The 21588-nt window shown below is 42.9% G+C and overlaps 1 protein-coding gene across 2 annotated transcripts; it reads right to left on the bottom strand.

Annotated features, from left to right (window-relative positions):
- Nucleotides 1-1076: 1076 nt before the first annotated feature.
- LOC115202767 (growth arrest-specific protein 7) lies at nt 1077-21381 on the bottom strand. 2 transcript variants are annotated; one of them, XM_029766811.1, is made up of 11 exons: nt 21191-21381; nt 19074-19136; nt 12154-12252; nt 11280-11395; nt 10099-10173; nt 9892-9970; nt 9041-9169; nt 8298-8421; nt 5783-5862; nt 5554-5652; nt 1077-2334 (listed from the first exon to the last, which is right to left on the bottom strand). In XM_029766811.1, the coding sequence occupies exons 1-11, from the start codon at nt 21206-21208 to the stop codon at nt 2221-2223; spliced, it is 996 nt and encodes a 331-aa protein (XP_029622671.1). In that variant the 5' UTR covers nt 21209-21381; the 3' UTR covers nt 1077-2220. The 2 variants fall into 2 exon arrangements, with proteins under 2 accessions (XP_029622671.1, XP_029622665.1); XM_029766805.1 differs by lacking the exon at nt 21191-21381 and having other exon boundaries at nt 19074-19289.
- Nucleotides 21382-21588: the final 207 nt, after the last annotated feature.

Raw genomic sequence — 21588 nt, 5'->3', positions numbered from 1 at the left:
GTTTGAGCAGACACATGCACATTTGTGGCCTGCTGGAGGTCATTTTGCAGTGCTCTGGCAGTGCTCCTCCTGCTCCTCCTTGCACTAAGGCGGAGGTAGCGGTCCTGCTGCTGGGTTGATGCCCTCCTATGGCCTCCTCCACGTCTCCTGATGTACTGGCCTGTCTCCTGGTAGTGCCTCCATGCTCTGGACACTACGCTGACAGACACAGCAAACTTCTTGTCACAGCTCGCATTGATGTGCCATCCTGGATGAGCTGCACTACCTGAGCCACTTGTGTGGGTTGTAGACTCCGTCTCATGCTACCACTAGAGTGAAAGCACCGCCAGCATTCAAAAGTGACCAAAACATCAGCCAGGAAGCATAGGAACTGAGAAGTGGTCTGTGGTCACCACCTGCTGAACCACTCCTTTATTGGGGGTGTCTTGCTTATTGCCTATAATTTCCACCTGTTGTCTATTCCATTTGCACAACTGCATGTGAAATTTATTGTCAATCAGTGTTGCTTCCTAAGTGGACAGTTTGATTTCACAGAAGTGTGATTGACTTGGAGTTACATTGTGTTGTTTAAGTGTTCCCTTTATTTTTTTGAGCAGTGTATATACTGAATAGATGTATTCTCTGTATGCATGTCTTGGCATAGTGAATGTATTATCCACATTTGAATATGAAAGGAATGATAGTTTGAGGAGATGGTCCATAAACACAATAAATCCCTGCTTTGTTACACTTCGAGAATAACTAACAGACGGCAAAATACAGACTGACAGACAGACACACAAACATGCAGTATTTTATATTATGTACGCTTGTTTAGGTGGATATGTTGGCTAAAGGCTATGCTTTTATCTGTTAATAGCATACTGTATGAAATGTATGGACAAGTACAGGTTCCAGTTCAAGTAACACTGACCACTTTTTCTGATGAGCTTTGCGAGTCATTAAAATGTGACTTGGAGCTTCCAACTGAGCACTCCTCTTGGATATACAAAGTGTACTGTATTTAGGATAAATGCAAAATAGCAATTCCCAACTGTAAGCAATGGTTGACTCACAAAGTGCCCGTGCAAAATAAATGAATGATTTTAGAATCTGTTGACTATTATCCTGTTATAGTTAATTGACAAACAACAAGTTACAAACATTTAGTTGACCGAAAGTGCAAGGCCACAAACAGTTAACAGCAAAATACATCTAGCTTGTATCTACAAATATACACTGATGCAGAATAGAATATATCAAGAACATTCCAGGTACTGTTTATAACCTTGAGGCACTAAAAGGTGTTCATTGTAACATGGATCGTCGTCATCATTATCTCACCACTGATCCAAAATAGACTGTTCCAATCTGCCACATGAGGTGACTTGTGACAAACATGCTGTTTCACAATCCTAAACATCTTACCCTATTCATCTTTGAGAGAGGTTGTTGTACATAAATTCATGTTCATGACAAACCTTAATGAGTTGATTCACTCTTGTTCATTGAGTGCAGTAACTTGGAGTATATACTTTCTGTAAACACATCCCATATACATTGTACTACAGTGCCAAGACAGCCATCATACTTCACATATTTCACAAATATGCACTTAACCATATACAGTAAATGTTAGATATTTTCCTAAAACATGCATATCTTGACAGGTAAAATGAATGGGCGTAAATATGAAAATATATCATATTTAATCTAGGATATCACATAATGTTTCATATTCCAGTATCTAAAATAAAGTGAAATGTTAATAATTAGTTGTTCAATTTATATGCCAAAATTCTAAGGTTTTACAATGCATCCAATCTATTCCTCAAATACATACAAATGTATGTATTTAATCGTGTAAACTTCTAATTTTACAACAGATAAAAAACAAAATTATTGTTTAAGCTTGTTTAGTGGCATTCATTATACAGAGTAAAACTATCAAACATTGTATTACTGTAACATGCTGGTATTTGGACTGTTGATCTATCTCTTGTTTTTCCATTGTAGGTTCAAAAGCACTGCATTGGGAATGCTAACTTTTCTCCAGTTATCACAGTGATAACATTGTGCTATTCTGATGTCATCATAGACAGAATGTACAGGCCTCACCTTATCCTGAACATACATGCACCTGTAGCTGTAGTTGGAATGTTCTGTGAGAGGCCTGGGATTCTGACAGTATGGAGGTGGAGGTGTTGCCTCTGGCTGCTTGAGGTACGTCAGTGTAGTTGACTATATGTCCATGTCCACAGGGCGGAGCTCCCCGGTCTTGTGCTCCTGCACCCACAGCTCTCGGTCTTTGGCTGGGTCCACACTCTGAAGCAGCTGATCCACTGGCTCCACCGTCTGCCAACCAACACACACACACACACACACACACACACACACACACACACACACACACACACACACACACACACACACACACACACACACACACACACACACACACACAGGCTCATATGGACCTTCATCACACATGAAGCCAACACTGACACATCTCATAGACAATGTAAATGCTTAGAGAACTCTTAGATGCTCATACAGAACACAGTACAATGAGGGAAGAGACAGACACTTCTATCCATAGTGGACAGGGTTAAGCTTACTATTTCTGGAGACACATCAAGCTGCCTTCTGCTAATACAACTGGAGGCAAAGAAGTGTGCCAGCAGGTATCAGCTGAGCTTGTTATAGTGGCCTTCTAAAGGACAACCTCCTTATTAGGCTGATCAGTAGTGTGCCACCTGTAATTGGCCTTCACCATCACCCAAAGTGGCACTACCCTTGGTACGGGACCCTAAACGTCTCGTTAGATCTGCAGGTGTTCGCACCTCCTAAATGATGAGAGCATCTGGGTTCATTCTCCCTGTTCTAGTATGGCCCAGTGAAGCAGCCAGCAGGGGATGAGAACAGCTGGTGAAGGGGTGACAGAGGTATGGTGTTTGAGTTTGTAGGCGGTGAAATCCTTTTAACTGTTTGTCCAGCATTTTCACAACAAACATGCTTGCCAAAACGTTGATCTGAGTACATTGCACAAATCCTTTGTATTGGGATACTTGATCTAGAATTGTTTACTAAAAGGATCTGCTTTAAAAAGAAAAATCAACATACACCACACACTCCAAATGACCTATTTCACTGATGACCATTTTGTTTTACTGTAGCACTATGCTCTCCAAAAGAAGGTCATCATCAGAAAGTGCAACCTATGTTGTATATTTCATTATTTAACATAATAGTTAAAAACTGCTCATCAATTAACTAGGCTGACCATGGCCAGTCTGGTCTTACAGACTAGACGTAACATAGTAAATGTAAATACGGGACACTCAAATGAGTATGATATGTTACGTTTGGCATGGTTACATAAGACAGAAGGTTAAGGGTATAACGCGAACGTCTAGCAATCCAAAGTTTGCGTACTCGAATCTCATCACAGACAACATTAGCAACTTTGCAACTACTTACTACTTTTGAGATACTTTGAAACGACTTAGCACAGGGGTCTCCAACAGATCGATCTCGCAGCCCACCTATGAGTAGCTCGCCAACAATTCTGAAAGTACATGCATTTTTCACGTTCCACCGCAAACTGAGAAACAAATCTCACAAGTATCAGAGACCGCAAGCTTCCATCTACAATCTAATCAACGCAGCATTGACATTATCCCACCATTGGTTTGCAACTATTCGCTTAAAAAGCCAAACCTATCACGATATCTGCCAATTAATTTCTTACCTGACAGAAGTACTCTATATGATGAGTAAGTATATAATTTGTGTCTATTATTTGCAAACGTTACCATTAAATAAGCATCAGTAGTACAGAACCATTGCTAGACCGGCAAAATCGATGTCACATTGCCTCACTCTCTAGATGCGCAATTAAAGGGCCAGATGCACAATTAAAGGGGAATTATACTCAAAAATCTAAACGTGTAGTTTTCTTCCAGACCAAAAAAATTAGTCTTCTGATGTGATTTAAGCATTGACATGGACTCCATCCAATGTCGTTGTTTCTCTATGAACAAGTGTCATTTTGAAATAAAAAAAAACAAAACAATCTTAAACCAGGAAAAATAAAACTGAAAATAATTTGGGAAAATATAAAACAATTAGGATTTTATAGAGCCCCCTTTAGATTTGTTTATTAACCATTTTTTTTTACCAGGTATATTGACAGAAAACATAATGCACTACTTTCTCCTGTACACTAAGGTCCCAGGGAAGAGCTGGAGGGGAGAGAAAAATAGCTGAAAATAGGATTTTATTACCGGCATAAGGCTTGTTTTTCTTTTGAGGCAAGGAAGGAGCTGGTACAATGTACATTACTGTCGGTTTTAGATTTTAGTGATGTTATATATATGCAGGCCTCAGCCACTACCCTGAGAGCACTTGATTCAGTGTATCATGCAGCCCTCAGGTTCATTACAGATCAGAAACGTCTAACACATCATTGTGATCTCTACAGTGCTGTTGGCTGGTCGTCATTGACCTTGTGTAGGCTTAAACACTGGTATACACTGATTTTTTTAGTTAGGTCAGTAAATAAGTATCAATTACGGTCCCATTCTGATTTGCTTCTAACAGTACCAAAAATTAGAACAGGTCATGGTAGAAATAGTTTTAGTTACTTAGCACCGTGGTCCTGGAATTCTCTTTTGAACATTTTAAAATGTGATGATCTAGTTTCGTTGGCGGAGTTCAAACACTTGATCGATGTATATATTATAGAAGAGTGTAATTGTTTTTAGGCCAGCTGTTTTTAGTCAAGATGTTTGTGTTTTTAAATGTAATATGTTTTTGTTGTACTGTATGTGTGTTTATAGTTGTGTTTAATGTTGCGTGAGTGTATGTCATTTGGTTTGTCTGAAACGTTGTTCCCCTTGCTGCTATTGGACCAGGTCTCTCTTGGAAAAGTGATATTTATCTCAATGAGAATAAACCTGTATAAATAAAGGTAAAATAAAAAAATAAAAAAGGAGAAGAAAGTGACTATTTTAAAGCTAGAAAAAAATGAGTAGCTCGTGACATGTTTCATTTTTTAAAAGTAGTTCTCATGTCAGAAAATGTTGGAGACCCCTGACTTAGCATGTTAGCTAAACCTTCCTCTAACCTTAATCTAACCCTTAACCTAACTCCTAAAACTAACCTTAACCATAACCTTAACCCCTAACCCTAACCCCTAGCCTTAGCCACCTAGCTAACATTATTGGTAACATATCATACGTTTGGCAAATTCGTAACATATTGTACAAATTGCAATTCATCACATATTATACGAATTGTAATTTGTAACATATCATACAAAATAGATGATGGACATCTACAAATTAACACATACCATACGAAACGTTACATTTCATGCTAATTGGGGTGTCCCAGATGTATTTTTACTATGTTACGTCTAGGTCTGTTATGGTGACCGTATTCTACCCTTGAGTCCAGGCTGTCATGACTGACAGATTGGTTGTCTGACTCCAGCAAACAGCCACATGTTCTGTAAGGCTGACTCAAGGGAACAGCCACTTGTACTGTAAGTGAAATGGACACATGGCTCACACTTTGGTTGAACATGTCAGTTTCATGTCGCAGCGTTGTGTACTGGCGTAAATTTTGTCGTATCATCTCCACCCTCTCAACCTCAAGTCTCTCCAGCTCCTGAAGAACAGAGGGAAATAAATAGACAAGGAATCAACCTCACTTGCAAAACAAAGTTAACGATGAACATGCTCATCTTATTGTTTGTTATCAACAATGAGACCATGAAGAGTTAGTTCAATTGTTTTACCAGGCTTGTGGTGACCATCTCCTCAAACCACTTGGACTGGGCCCGGTTGTACAGGTCCACATTGTGCATGAGGTCATCACCTGTAGAGAACAGATTCAGTGTGGTCATTCAACACAGTGTATTGGACAAGGAGGTAATACTCAACAAATCAACATTAAGTTTCTGGTATACCTGTGCAGTTAAATTGAGGTAGTTAAAGATGAAGTACTACAGCCTTGAAGTATTTACTACATTAAATGTAGTCCCTAAATGAACTTATGCATGAGGAAAAGTGTGCATGAACTCAGTCCCTATGTCTCCAGCAAAGGGCACTCAGTAACAATGCCTGTTGCAGTGTGGGACATCTCTATCAATACAACGTAATGCAAAGGCTAACCTCTGATGCTAACCTCCGATGCTAACCTCCGATGCTAACTTCCGCAGCTAACCTCCGATTCTAACCTCCGATGCTAACCTCCGATGCTAACCTCCGATGCTAACCTCCGATGCTAACCTCCGATGCTAACTTCCGCAGCTAACCTCCGATTCTAACCTCCGATGCTAACCTCCGATGCTAACCTCCGATGCTAACCTCCGATGCTAACCTCTGATGCTAACCTCCGATGCTAACCTCCGATGCTAACTTCCGCAGCTAACCTCCGATTCTAACCTCCGATTCTAACCTCCGATGCTAACCTCCGATGCTAACCTCCGATGCTAACCTCCGATGCTAACCTCCGATGCTAAGTCTATAAAAGCTTGGTTCAATAGGGTTGAAGAAAAGTGCAGAGCAAATGTGACCTAGAAACGTTCTTCTACATTTCAGCTCAATCTATTAGACATATATTACAAAGGCCTACTGTAGAAAGGGTGTAAGAAACAACCTAAAACAAAACTACAGAGGAAGTTATTTTACAATCCAGCCTCTCCAATAACAGCACATCTCAATCTATATGGAAATGAGGCCAGGGTTTTTAATGATATTTGCCCCTGGAAAAAGTGAAAGACACAAGGAAGACTTCATCTAAAGCGTGCCTAACGGGATCTATTGATTAGAGCTGTGAACTGAGACTAATTACCTGAGTGGAGAGAGAATGAACAAGATGCCGGCTTTTATTTATTTATTTTTTCATGCTGGCTTTTTCCTCTAAAGTGTGTGCATAGATATGTAAGGAAAAAGCAATTACGATCTTGGCACCAGAACTATTTGTACCATCATATTATCTGGAATACAGAGAAATGGGAGCCCCAGGCATTGTACTGTATGGCTGATCATAGCCTCATGTTATCTGAATTAAGCATATTCACTATGATTCTACATTCAAATATAAATGCAAAGCAAGATGTGTTTGTCTCCTAAGCACATGATAATGCAGTGTTTTTGAGATCCACAGTACAACACAAAACACTGGAAAATATACTTGCAGTATAACAGATGGTTTTAAGTATAAATGAAGAGACGTTGCTCAATATTTTGACTAAGCTAATTGCTTAGTATCATTACATTACTATAGGCTGCTGTTGGCAGTGAGCTTTAGTCTTGTCGGCCTCCTGTCTGAGCTCTCAAACCCCATCCATGTCTGACTGAACTCCCCCACATTCCCTATCTGACTGCAGCACAGCCCCACCTCACCCCCTCTGTCTCCTGCTGGGGAAAACATAGTCTTCTTAGGCAACACAGTCTGGGAATCCACCCCCAAGTCTGAACCCTGAGCGTGTGAAACATATCTGCACTGTCCACACCCTTGTCTCTGCTCCATTTACACAACAGGCCTGGCCATGTGATCCATGTTGCCAGATCTGACTGTTTGGGATGCCTGGCTGGTCCGGATGGGACAAGTCCTCCATTGATACCCTTGTTCACTGCGACCAAAAGATTAGCCCTGGGGATTGTGGGTAATGGTCCTCTCCCAGCCGACTTATTATCCCACCACAAAAATAGATCATTAAACTTGTTTCCATGTTGAAATACTACTGGCTCTCTTTTGCAATGTTTTCTGGTGTTGTGCCAGGGGGTGCTTCCCTCAACAGAGTTCTCACTCTGTCGGCTATGCCTCTTGCTGCTGATGAAAACACCACCACAACTTTACACAATGGCAGCACAACATCACAAGGTTAGGCAATTTGCGTGCAACGCAAGAGTGGCCTCAAAAGCGGCTAACGCAAAATAAAAGTGGCTGCTCAGCGATACAGGGCTGATTTATCAAGAAACACAGCTGTGGGTGAATTGAACGGCTCAGATTTGAAAGGAGGCAATTTGTCGCCTTTAGAAGTACACTGTGGTAAGTTAATAAAAAGCACACCTGAGAATGCAGCATGCTTTGGGTGCATGTTCTCTCCTCTCTGGGGGTAGAATCGGCACCGCTATGCTGGTGTTTTATGGAACTGTGACGTGCGGCTGCTCTACACATACACATACACATACACATACACATACACATACACATACACATACACATACACATACACATACACATACACATACACATACACATACACATACACATACACATACACTGTGTGTTTAACCCCTGACCTGCTTGTGTGGATTTCCGCCGGGCCTTCTTGATGTCCTCCTCGTGTTTGTTCATGTGCTTGATGTCCAGCTGCTGGGTCTTCACCTCCAGATCTTTCTGCCGGTCTGCCAGGGCTTTACGGGCCTACAGCAACCCAAGCAGCAGTGTGAATACAGAAACAATATGAGTAATTTCATGCTAATCCCCAGATCTACTGAACCTACAGCTATTACCACAGTCATTGCAGCCCTTTCATGTCGGCTACCTATTTCCCCACTCAAATCCCGGCCTCATCCCTTAATCTATTCTTATTTCACATCACAGGATCTTCCTTCATCTTCGTCTGTTGAGGCAATTCTCCAATGTCATGATGTAACACTGTTGGAAATGTAAACACAGCACTTGGCAGGCACGGACCGTAAACCCACAAAATCTCCTGTGTTTAATGGATGCCAACTAAAATAAAACGAACAGGACGTTATGATCGTATGAAGTCAATCGATTGATTAATCTAGTCTATATGATTACGATGGGGAGAAAGATAGGCGACAAAAAGCAACAGGTTTTTCCTGAGCAAAAAAACAGTTCATCTTATAATAGGTTGAATGGTTTCCATAGTCCAACAGAATAATGCTGTGGTGTAGTCAGATCATCCCTAAACCACTTCTTCTGACATACACTTTGGATCATTTAAAGCTTCTCTGGGAAAACCTGAATTGTAGGACAAGGATTATAGGATGCTTTGGTTTAGAATGGTCCATACCTTCTCCACGCCTGCATAGCGGCTGGCTAGCTGCTTCCTGAGGTCTATGATGTGGTGATCGTACTTCTTCAACTCCTTCTTGAAGTTGTCTCTGAATGTCAGCAGGGGCTTCTCCACCTCACACTGGAGCTGAAGAGGTACAGTTATTACAGTTGTAATTGATATGTAATCATGTGTAACTACACTGTACCTGCCTATCTAACTACTATATAAATACACCGATTTAGAGTCCTGGTAGGCCTATACAGGATATATGTGACCTAGCTGCATAAAGCATGGATACAAATAGTCATGAAAAGTGCCCTTAGGCCACTATATTTTCAAGAGGATTTCTCACTCTTCCACACGTTACCTAACCCCATCCCATCAGCCGGGGTGTCTCCGAGCTCAGAGGAGAGGGGATCATGGCGTGCTGCATGTCCGCAGCCTGGAGCTCATCAGAAGACACCACTAATTAGTCAGACAATGGAGGCTATATAAAGCCTCTGCTTTATTTTAAGCATTCTTAAGACCCAGTAGAATTTTTTTCTTCACTGGTAATTGCTGCTGTAAGCTCCCCCCCTCTTTGTTCTTTGCCCATGTCAGAGCAGGGTGAGGTAAACAAACACCCCAGGACGTGGCCATAGAGACCTTGGATTGACCAAAGGAACACATAAATAAACTGATTGCCAACTAAGCCTTCTCTAAGGGCTCATAGAAAATACATCTTATAATGTTATTGAGGGTATGAGTGAAGCAAGGATGTTGTCCACTTCTGTCGGTTCACATCGAGATTTTAGAATTTTCTTGGTCTGTTACAGTACATGCAATCTATAACATCCACAGTATCTTAGAGCAAGACAGTAGGCTACCTTGTTGGAGAACTTGAGGTGGACTTCAGCCTCGTCATGACAACTCCTCTTCAGCTGGGCCCAAGCTTCCCCAAGGGTTCTGGAATGGGATCAAACAAGAGACATCAACCAAACTGGATAGAACGGATGGGAAAACACCCAAGTAGCAAACAGGTATATGGTGAAGAATATAGAACGAATAGAAATCTATTCTGTTAACTCACTCACCCCTCCTCCTGAGCAGCCAAGGGGCTCTGGGAGAGCTTGGAGAGGTTCTTAGAGTATTCATCTTCAATCTTTATCCTGCGATAGACAAAGACAGCCATGGGGCTCGAAAGTATGGGACTCCAGGGAAGACCAATAGAGGATATATTTTTTTAAAGCTGACAGAGTTTCAGAGGAGCATTGGGGCATGGAAACACTGTCCTCCAGTATATCACCGACACCCAAAGACATAGTGGCACTGTGGCCACTATGATGTTCAAAGGCAGAAGCCTATTATTCTGTGCTGAGAAGATATCAAACAATATCCTGTAACAACAGCCTGGATATGAGTTAATGCACTTTCCTGTGGAAAGGCCAGAGATGGGAATGATGTGAGGCTATTTACTCATTGCCACCCTGAGGGCAACTCAGAAAGGCCAGCCATATTTCTGTGACATTCAATTATCCCACAAATACCCATTAACCATACACATCTGAGTAAACCTGTCCTCTACGGGAGGTCACTAAGGCCATTCCAAATAAATGGATATGGCCAGAATCTGACATCAGGTCAGCTGTCTCACTGAACCAATGAAGTGTGAATACAGTCAGGGGAAAAAGTGAAAGTCCACTTAATTCTCAAGTCTATTGAGTCAATGGGAACTTTTGTTGTGGGTGCAAAATGGGGCCTCTTGCTACGCTGAAGCCTATGAAAGCATATGTTTAGGATGTCCACTTTATGTACGTCTACAACTTAACGTTATAAATCTAGTACGGTACAACGCATTTATCTGAATTCAAATGTGCATGGGGATGATATACCTGCTAGCCTGGCGGTCAAGAGTGTTGGGCCAGTCCCCAAGTCGACTAGGTGAAAAATCTGTCGATGTGCCCTTGAGCAAGGCACTTAACCCTAATTGCTCCTGCAAGGCTCACTGGAGAAGAGCGTCTGCTAAATAAATATAATGTAAATATATGAATAGATTCTATAGAGTGGAGCCAAGTTGTCAAGGACAAAATAACTCATGCTCTACAATAACATAATGATAAAGACAAGAGAACCCTGTTTCACCCTGATAAGACACGACAAACAGTCCAAATAAGATTACGATCAAAAAGATACGATAAAGAGAATCAATAACATTTCCCAACACACAAAATACACAGTACCACTGACCCCTTCCAAGCTGACTACGTTGTGTTACCTCTCCCGGACGAACTCAGCCATCTCTTTCTGCATCTGTTTGCCCTTGAGCTGTTTCTGCAGCAGCACCTCAAAGCCGCCCACAGAGGGGGTCCCCTGGGGGTCCTTCTTGTCAGTCTGAGGGAGAGGATGGAGCATCAATCACACACGCAGACCAATACAGCCACAGACTTCATTTCATGGAGAAAATGACATTGAGTGTGTGTGAGTGGTGAGGGGTGTTTGGGAGTGTGTGTGTGTGGATGAGTGTATGAGTCAGAGAACTACAAATTTATGTGTCAAGGCGTGCATGCGCACATGGGTGTGTTCGTCATTTGCCTGTGAGTTATGAGTGTGTGTGTGTGTGTGTGTGTGTGTGTGTGTGTGTGTGTCTGTGTGTGTGTGTGTCTGTGTGTCTGTCTGTGTGTGTGTGTGTGTGTGTGTGTGTGTGTGTGTGTGTGTGTGTGTGTGTGTGTGTGTGTGTGTGTGTCTAAGGGTTGAACAAGGAGCAGCACATCCCACTATGTGAAACAGGATGTGGATAGGACAGGGAGTGATGTGGTAGCCCCACGTGAACCAGAGGTGACAGATTCATTTCACACAATGGGCTTGAGCTTTGGCTGAGTGGAGCCTATTATGCCACAGAAATACAGACAGCCACTGAGAACATGACTCAGTGGATCAAGAACAACCATCCAAATCACAGTTCAGTGAAAAGAGGCTTCTGTTACAATCATGTTTGTAGACACATGAGTTGGCGTTAATATGACAGACAAAATCTACCCTATTGGATTCAAAGTCATATGTAACAGGGCTGAGATTCCTATAAACATAGGAAGTAGGGATCTTATTCTATGAGCTGGATAGTGGTTTAGAGGTGTCAGGCGCTATCTTACCCAGAAGTAGTCACAGTAGCTCCACTCATTGGGCTTCAGTAGCTGCTGCTCTGGCTGATCTGGCGTCACACTGGGCAGCGGGAAGGTGACGCAGTTGATCTGAATGCAAAAAAATAGTGAGACGAATTCAAGAGAGTGAGAGACAAGTGAGAGAGGTTTCTGTGAGACATCAGAGGGAGAGGAAGAAAGAAAGGAGGAGGAGGAGCATAAGAGACTAATTGCCTTCAACTCTCAGGAATGAATGTGGGAGAAACGCGATGGTTAGAGCAGACATCAAAGGTGTCATTTGTGGGAGATGTGCATAGAAGCTTCTCATTTGGAGACGGGACATGGAGGCTCGGTTTGTGTCTGTCATGAGGATGGGAGTAAATGTCAGGAATGAGTAAATACTCTCAGGGGGTGTTGGTCATCAAGATGATGATCCAGAGAACCCTCGGTGGTGGAGATGGAGGGAGAGGGAGGGGAGAAATGGAGGGGGACAGATGGAGGGGAGAGGGACAGAGAAAGAGGGAGAGAAAAGGGGGGGGTGGAAGAAAGAGCACAAACTGTCCAGTCCTGGCCTTATGATCCTTGCACTTATTTGTGATAAACTAAAACAACATCATAACGTAGAGAAAGACCTACAATCAGTGATACAGTGGAAACAACCAACAACAACCCAAACCACTGTGGAGTGGAGTCACAGCTAAACACACCCAGCACTCAGACTGAATACACACTCTGGTCCACAGCGTCTTCAATTACCCTTAGAGGACTGCAATTATGTAATGTTCACCATCTGTAACCTCTCCCTGCTGGCACAACAACATGTCCTCTATCTATGCCATACTGCCAATGATGTCCCAGAAGACTACATGGACATCCAGACATGCTGAATCTCAGATGCACAAATATGTATTACATGTTCACTGCTTGGCTAAAGCACACGACAAGGAAAAAACACTGTGCAGATTTCTACTAGCTGATTACCATATTTGCTTATGTAACTATGACATTGTTTGAAGCTTTGTGTTGCAAATCATTGAGCCTATTGGGAGTTGAAACTATTTAGAATTAGGGAGAGATTTAGAGAAGTCAAACAGTGGAAGCAAGCCCTTAAAGCTATTCTGTAATAAATCTTAACACGAGCTCCATTCTTTCCTGAAGGCAACCAGCCGTCTGCAGAGATCTCCAACTCCTGCTTGAAAGCAGTTCTATCAATGACCCCTGGACATCTAATATGTACACACTAACACCCACATACAGACAGGCAAGAAAAAGGAGGTGCATCAATCACACACACACACACACACACACACACACACACACACACACACACACACACACACACACACACACACACACACACACACTCACACTCACACTCACACACACACACACACACACACACACACACACACACACACACACACACACACACACACACACACACACACACACACATCTGCATAATATGCATGCTTCCACACACCACATGAGATGCAGTAGTAGAAACACACACATAGAAGTGTCGTAGACTCTTTCTAACACTACGCAACTGGATTTACATAGTTGGTGGAGCCCAGTCACTATGTTCATTTTCTGCCTGAGAGATCAGACTGATTGTCACGGACACCAGATTTTCCATCACACTGACCCGCCATCTATCACTGCTGTTGTTTATCTCCTGCTCACCTCCTCCAGAAAATGAGACCATTTATCTGCAGCATGGCTGTCTCTGTAGCTCACTACTCTTTTATGGGCTCTTAGTGGGGTGCTACACTGTTAGGACTCAGAGAATCATATTCATTACCTCTGGGAAAATCAGGGAGAATTGTATGGCACTGTTGGCACTCTGTGTGGTTTAGAGTAGTTGATGTTTTTGGACAGTCAGCAAATCGAGGGTGTTATGGTTCAGCCTGACAGTGTTATGGAGATTCTAAGAGAGGCAGGCAGGGTCATAGCTTATGAATGATTCACATGATGTATGGTCATTCCTGTAGTTTAGAACAGACTAATTACACTTACCCCCAACAGCAGACAGTGTTGACAAGTGCCAGTTTGCCAAGTTAACCAGAGGGACATTCTGTCCTCTACCTGCATTCATTATACAGTCATTTCTACCCTAAATGCTGAGGCAAATGTAGAAAGGTTCATTTATTGCCTGGACGTTTAAAAATTGTGAGCTGGACCTCACACATTGGAATGGTTTAGCTCTGCTGAATAGACACAAATATCACTAACAGCATGGAAAATAACCCATGCTTAAAGACATAAAACACAGAATATAACCCATGCTTAAAGACATAAAACACAGAATATAACCCATGCTTAAAGACATAAAACACAGAATATAACCCATGCTTAAAGACATAAAACACAGAATATAACCCATGCTTAAAGAACATAAAACACAGAAAATAACCCATGCTTAACCTGTCTGGGATAGGGGGCAGTATTTTCACGGCCGGATAAAAAACATACCCGATTTAAACTGGTTACTACTCTTGCCCAGAAACGAGAATATGCATATTATTAGTAGATTTGGATAGAAAACACTCTAAAGTTTCTAAAACTGTTTGAATGGTGTCTGTGAGTATAACAGAACTCATATGGCAGGCAAAAACCTGAGAATATTCTAAGCAGGAAGTGGCCTGTCTGCGAATTTGTAGTCCTTCTGTTGCTTCTCTATCAAAACTACAGTATCTGAGCTGTTACGTGACACTTTGTAAGGCTTCCATTGGCTCTCTAAAGCCTTCAGAAACCAGATTGAGGCGTCTCCTGTCTCTGGGCAGATAATAGCAGCTCAGTTTGTGGACTGCCTGGTGACAAAGAGATTGGAGATGTGCGTTCACGAGACCTCGCCATTTTTTCTCTTCCTTTTTGAATGAATACAGCATTGTCCGGTTGGAATATTATCGCTATTTTTCGAGAAAAATAGCATAAAAATTGATTTTAAACAGCGTTTGACATGCTTCTAAGTACGGTAATGGAACATTGTGAATTTTTTTGTCTGGGAAAATGCGCTCGCACGTTACCATTTGGATAGTGACCTGAACGCACAAACAAAACGGGGGTATTTGGACATAACTATGGATTATTTGGAACAAAAACAACATTTGTTGTGGAAGTAGCAGTCCTGGGAGTGCATTCTGACGAAGAACAGCAAAGGTAATACAATTTTTCTAATAGTAATTCTGAGTTTAGTGAGCCCCGAAGTTGGCGGGTGTCTGAATAGCTAGCCTGTGATGGCTGAGCTATGTACTCAGAATATTGCAAAATGTGCTTTCGCCGAAAAGCTATTTTAAAATCTGCCATAGCGATTGCATAAAGGAGTTCTGTATCTATAATTCTTAAAATAATTGTTATGTATTTTGTCAACGTTTATGATGAGTAATTTAGTAATTTCACCGGAAGTTTTGGGTGGGAATGCTAGTTCTGAACATCACATGCTAATGTAAAAAGCTGTTTTTTTTATATAAATATGAACTTGATTCAACAAAACATGCATGTATTGTATAACATAATGTCCTAGGAGTGTCATCTGATGAAGATCATCAAAGGTTAGTGCTGCATTTAGCTGTGTTTTGGGTTTTTGTGACATATATGCTTGCTTTGAAAATGGCTGTGTGATTATTTTTGGCTGTGTACTGTCCTAACATAATCTAACGTTTTGCTTTCGCTGTAAAGCCTTTTTGAAATCGGACAATGTGGTTGGATTAACGAGAGTCTTATCTTTCAAATAGTGTAAAATAGTCGTATGGTTGAAAAATTTAAATTATTGCATTTTTGAGGTATTTGTATTTCGCGCCACGTTCTTCCATTGGATATTTGGCGATGCAAGAGGTTTTAAAGACATAAAACACATAAATATAACCCATGCTTAATGTCACGACTTCTGCCCGAAGTCAGTCCTTCTCCTTGTTCGGGCGGTGTTCAGCGGTCGACGTCACCGGCCTTCTAGCCATCGCCGATCCACTTTTCATTTTCCATTTGTTTTGTCCTTGTTTTACACACCTGGTTTCAATCCCCCAATTACTTGTTCATTATTTAACCCTCTGTTCCCCCATGGTTGTTTGTGAGTGATTGTTTGTTTGTAATGGTCTGTTATTGTGGGCTCGATTTATTGTGTTGTATTTGTGAATATTTGAGTAAATTACGTTTATTACTCATATGTGCTGTCCTGCGCCAGCTACACCAGCTACACACAGGCCCTATTACACTTAAAGACATAAAACACAGAATATAACCCATGCTTAAAGACATAAAACACAGAAAATAACCCATGCTTAAAGACATAAAACACAGAAAATAACCCATGCTTAAAGACATACACAGGGTGTCAACACATAAATCTCTTGCCACCTTAGCTAACACTATCAGAAAATAACTCTTCCCCCGGCACATACACACACACACGCGCACACACACACACACACACTGAGACTGTAGGGTGCTTAGCCACTGTTGCTAAGCGACAAATTACTTTTGCTGTAAAGGCACAATCCCATAATGTCTCTAATGGAGGGGCCATGATCCATCCCATATGGGATCTGAGACATGCTCCAGTGGTGGACGTTAAAGTTGTTCATCTGTCCATGACAGCTGGAAGACAGGTCGCGTGACGCAACATGCATCATGGCACAACAGAAAAACACCTTCCTGGACTGACACCATGATGAACACCACACTCAGCATCAACGACTACAACCTCCCATTATTCCATCAGGCTACCTGGGGCGGCAGGTAGCCTAGTGGTTAGAGCGTTGGACTAGTAACCGAAAGTATGCAAGATCAAATCCCCGAGCTGACAAAGTAAAAATCTGTTGTTCTGAACAAGGCAGTTAACCCACTGTTCTTAGGGTGTCATTGAAAATAAGAATTTGTTCTTAACTGACTTGCCTACTTAAATAAAGGTAATAAATAATAATTACACAACACCACTTCTTCTATGCAACAAATGAGTCACTGAACAAAGCCATGAATATCAATTATCACAGACCAATTACCCATTCATGCGATTTCTCTTTACACCGCAAAGTATAAAACTGCATTATAATGGAATGAATGTAGCCTAATCTAGCGGTCTCCTTTTCTGAGATATTCAGTGCTTGATCCATTCATATTTCAACAGAAGACATGACATCATGGTTAAATGTTCAGGATGTGTACAGACTAGTAAAGCACAGTAACCATCATGGCTTATGTAGGATTGGATAGTACGCTGAGGATTGAGGTGAACAACAGCAGATCTACATATAAAAAAATATTTGTTTTCTATTTTTCCACAATATCAATTCAATTCGTTTTCTGAATGGCTCCAGTGTTTCCTATGGCAGTGTTTTCCATTTCAGCGCCATTAATCAGTGTGCTATTGCTTTTGTAACCATGGAAACTGGCCTTGCTGCATCTCTCTGTGCAGGTTGGTGGGGCTTCACAATAGGCAGACTGACAGCTCCCGTGGCTGGAGCAGGTCAGCGAGCCCACCGAGCAGAACCAACACTGGGCACACACAGAACTGTCTGTCAGCCCTCAGCCCAGCACTCCCCATCTCCTCCTACATTCCTCATTATAGACCCATAGGTTACATAACCACAAGGTCCAGTGTCAGAACAACTTAAACACTCTGAGGGATGTTTTATATAAATCTGGTTACATGTGGTCCACACAAATCCCTAATTTGCTAGAAATGAGTTTATATATTTCTGAGTATAATGAGTTTAATGAATGCTAGTTATGGATACGTGGGAGTAGGAATTCAAGCTGCTTGTGTGATGTAAATGTTTTCATTAGCTGTTGTTGATGGAGAGTAGAACGGAATTATAATCATGGCTGTAATGTGGAAGTGCTGATGTTGTGTTCTGGTGAATGCAGTCCTGGGTGAACGGTATTGTCTTGCAGCTAGATGTCGGCTCCATTGGGGGACGGGAGGGATGAAGCATTACACTCATATAATATATTTCTATGTCTTCTAGAGAAGAAGACTCAGAGGGCTCGTCAGATTCTGGACCTGTCAGAGAGAAATATACTCTAAATATACCCACTGATGTCAACTGCCAGCTACAAAGGTCTTGTGCTTTTCAAGAGAAAATCAAAGCCCATCATACATTTAAAGTGAATGATTAAAATAAAAAGACTTTGCTGCATGGGATACCTATTCTTACTCAAAGTCTGCGACAGCTTCTGTGAACTGAGAGAAATCTGAAACTCTTCATTTCTTGAGGACGCATCTCCTGTGTGTAAATGCAGCTTGTGCAAGCCTCAGTCCCAAACACACAAGACTGATAGAAGGGAGTAGACACAGTACAGTCCATGAGAAAAAGATTAGCAGTTGACCTGTGGAAACCCCACTGATTAAGACTGATGTTCTATCCAATAGGCTGTTTGGTGTGGTGGCAGTGTTCCTGCACTGTGGGTTCCCCCATTACTCCACAGTGATCTGCAGCCAAACACAGAGACTACACTGCTACACGGACACACTGTAGCATAGTGGGTAGGTGCAGTACATTTTAACGTTGGCCGATGGTCGGATGAAATACACAAACATCTAGCCTATTGTCAGGTAAAACATTATCTTCTTTCTTCTGTTCAATTATCTCGAAAGGGAATAATCCTAGCTAAAAATAAACATTCAGTCACATCTGCTGTTTCTCCCTGGTGATATTGGTGCACAAGATCTGTATCCTAAACACAGTCTGAGGCTTCTGCTGCTCTGGGAGAGAAAGGAAACAATAGAGACAGACAGAGAGAGATAGAGAGAGAGAAACAGAGAGAGATAGAGAGTGAGAACAACACAGAGAGAAAGAGAGAGTGAGGGAGACACAGAGAGAGATAGAGAGTGAGAACAACACAGAGAGAAAGAGAGAGAAAGAGAGAGGGAGACAGAGAGAGATGGGTAGTGAGATGGAGAGGTTCTGGGTTTGGAGCTCCAGGGTACTCACTGTTATCTTGGTCTCCTTGATCTCCTTGTTCTGCCTCTTGGCTGGTGAATTGTTCCCCGGGTTCTGTTGGGAGAGACAGGAGGCATCGTCAACGTCAAAGCTCTCCTCGGTGTCAAAGCTGGCTGCCTCCATCATCACACAACACTTCTTCTCCTCCTGCTCCTCTCTCTGCTCCTCACGGGGAAACCCTGCTCCTGCAACTGAGGCTGCCTCTCATAGCCTGCTGCCTGCCTGACGTGGTGAGTCGAGTGGAGACGCGTCACGGGGGTGGGGGGTGAGTAGGGGGCTGGGGAGAACGCAGGGGGAGGTGTGGAGTGGGGGGAGGGGGTGGAGGCAGTTGGTCGTAGTCCTAGCAGCGTGACGAGGCTAGCCTATGGTTAAACTGCTGTCACCCGAGTCTGGAGGTTGACGGCAGGGGGAGGATGCAGCGAGGAGCCTTGTGTCTCCTTACTGTCCATACTGAAAACTACTGAGACAACACATGGATGGAGCCAGCGGAAGACAGCGAGAGAGAGTGCTTTAGCAATGTCAACATATGTTCCCCATGCCAATAAAGCCCCCTTGAGTTCAGTTGAGAGATGGAAGAGGTGGGGATTTATTTACACATTCAATCAGCATGCCTCCCTCTTCCCTCTTCAGAGAGATAGAAAGAGACAGAGAGAGAGAGGGAGTGTGAGAGAGAGAGAGAGGGAGAGAGAGAGGGTTTTGAATGAGGGAGGAGAGGATAAAGAGAGAGGAGAGGGGGCAGGGTCTGAGGGAAATGGCTTAGTAATGATAACTAGAAGGCTAATTATTATTAGGAGGAAAGTTGGAGGAAAAGAGGAGGAGGAGGGAGAAAAACACAACCAATGAACAGCCTCTCTAGCCCCACATGTGTGTTTATGAGCTTTAGAGCTTTGGTCTGTGTGTGTGTGTGTGTGTGTGTGTGTGTGTGTGTGTGTGTGTGTGTGTGTGTGTGTGTGTGTGTGTGTGTGTGTGTGTGTGTGTGTGTGTGTGTGTGTGTGTGTGTGTGTGTGTGTGTGTGTGTGTGAGAGAGAGACTATGTGGTTTAGGGAGGTGTGTATGTGCATACAATACTGTCTGACAGTGTGGGTGTGTGTTAGCGTAATGACAATTCAGAGCGGTGTGGGTACAGGATGTCTGATAATAGTGTGTGGGTACAGGATGTCTGATAATAGTGTGTGGGTACAGGATGTCTGATAATAGTGTGTGGGTACAGGATGTCTGATAATAGTGTGTGGGTACAGGATGTCTGATAATAGTGTGTGGGTACAGGATGTCTGATAATAGTGTGTGGGTACAGGATGTCTGATAATAGTGTGTGGGTACAGGATGTCTGATAATAGTGTGTGGGTACAGGATGTCTGATAATAGTGTGTGGGTACAGGATGTCTGATAATAGTGTGTGGGTACAGGATGTCTGATAATAGTGTGTGGGTACAGGATGTCTGATAATAGTGTGTGGGTACAGGATGTCTGATAATAGTGTGTGGGTACAGGATGTCTGATAATAGTGTGTGGGTACAGGATGTCTGATAATAGTGTGTGGGTACAGGGTGTCTGATAATAGTGTGTGGGTGTTTGTGGAGGTGTGTTCGGTAGGTGTGTTTGTGGAGGGCTGATGCATCTTTGGATGTTTTTCAGGGTTGGGGTCCAGAGGGTGGATGAGTGGAAGAATTGATGCACACATGTGTGAGTGCATCGTATGTGAGTGCGGAGGGAGCCGAAGGGTGGGTGTGTGTTTACCCACGCGCGTGTGGTGGTGTTATCTGTGTGGGCAGGGCTGTAGCCACACTTATCCTCTCTTTCTCGCTCTCTCTCTCTCTCGCTCTCCTTCTCTCCCTCTCTCCCTCTCTCGTTCTACTCTCTCTCTCTTTCTACTATCTCCCTCTCTCGCTCTTTCTCTAATGATGGCGTTCCACCAGAGGCAGCAGCATGTTTGCAGCAAAAAGCAGAGCTGCCACCGTATGTACACGTGATCGCCCCGAGGACACCACCCCACTGTGTCCTCCTCTCCACCCCTGCTTATAACACCCCCCTGCAGAGGCCAACACAACAACACAGTCAGCTGTAGTAACCCAGTGAAAGCCTCATGCTTCGCATCGACGCACTCTCACCTTCCTCCTCCGAAACATGGCGCCGTTGACCAGCACCTACCGATGTGTCCGGACTGCTCAGAGCGCGGCGATCCAGCCAGCGGACTTTCCCAGAAACCCAGGACGCCCAGTTCTCCCAGTTTGAGCTATAAAGATTCTCTTGCTGGTGTCCTTTCAAAAGCTGACAACAAACCCTGCGGCGGGGTCCAAATCTCAGCTGCCCATATGGCCCAAATCTGTCCATCTATTCTCCCGTTAGCTGATGACGGGGTACTCACTAACGGTGAGTAATTAGTCACGTGGGTTGGCGTGTAACACTTCTTGGCCCAGGTTCATAGCTGCTCAAATCAGGACTGGGGAGGACCATAGAGGACAATTTTGTCCTGAAGAATGTTTGGTGTGTGCAATGGATTTCAAGC

The sequence above is a fragment of the Salmo trutta genome, chromosome 1 (assembly GCF_901001165.1).
Source record: "Salmo trutta chromosome 1, fSalTru1.1, whole genome shotgun sequence".
In the NCBI taxonomy this organism is placed as follows: Eukaryota; Metazoa; Chordata; class Actinopteri; order Salmoniformes; family Salmonidae; genus Salmo; species Salmo trutta.
Note: the sequence above shows the minus strand (reverse complement) of the source record. Positions and strands in the feature narration are given on the sequence as shown.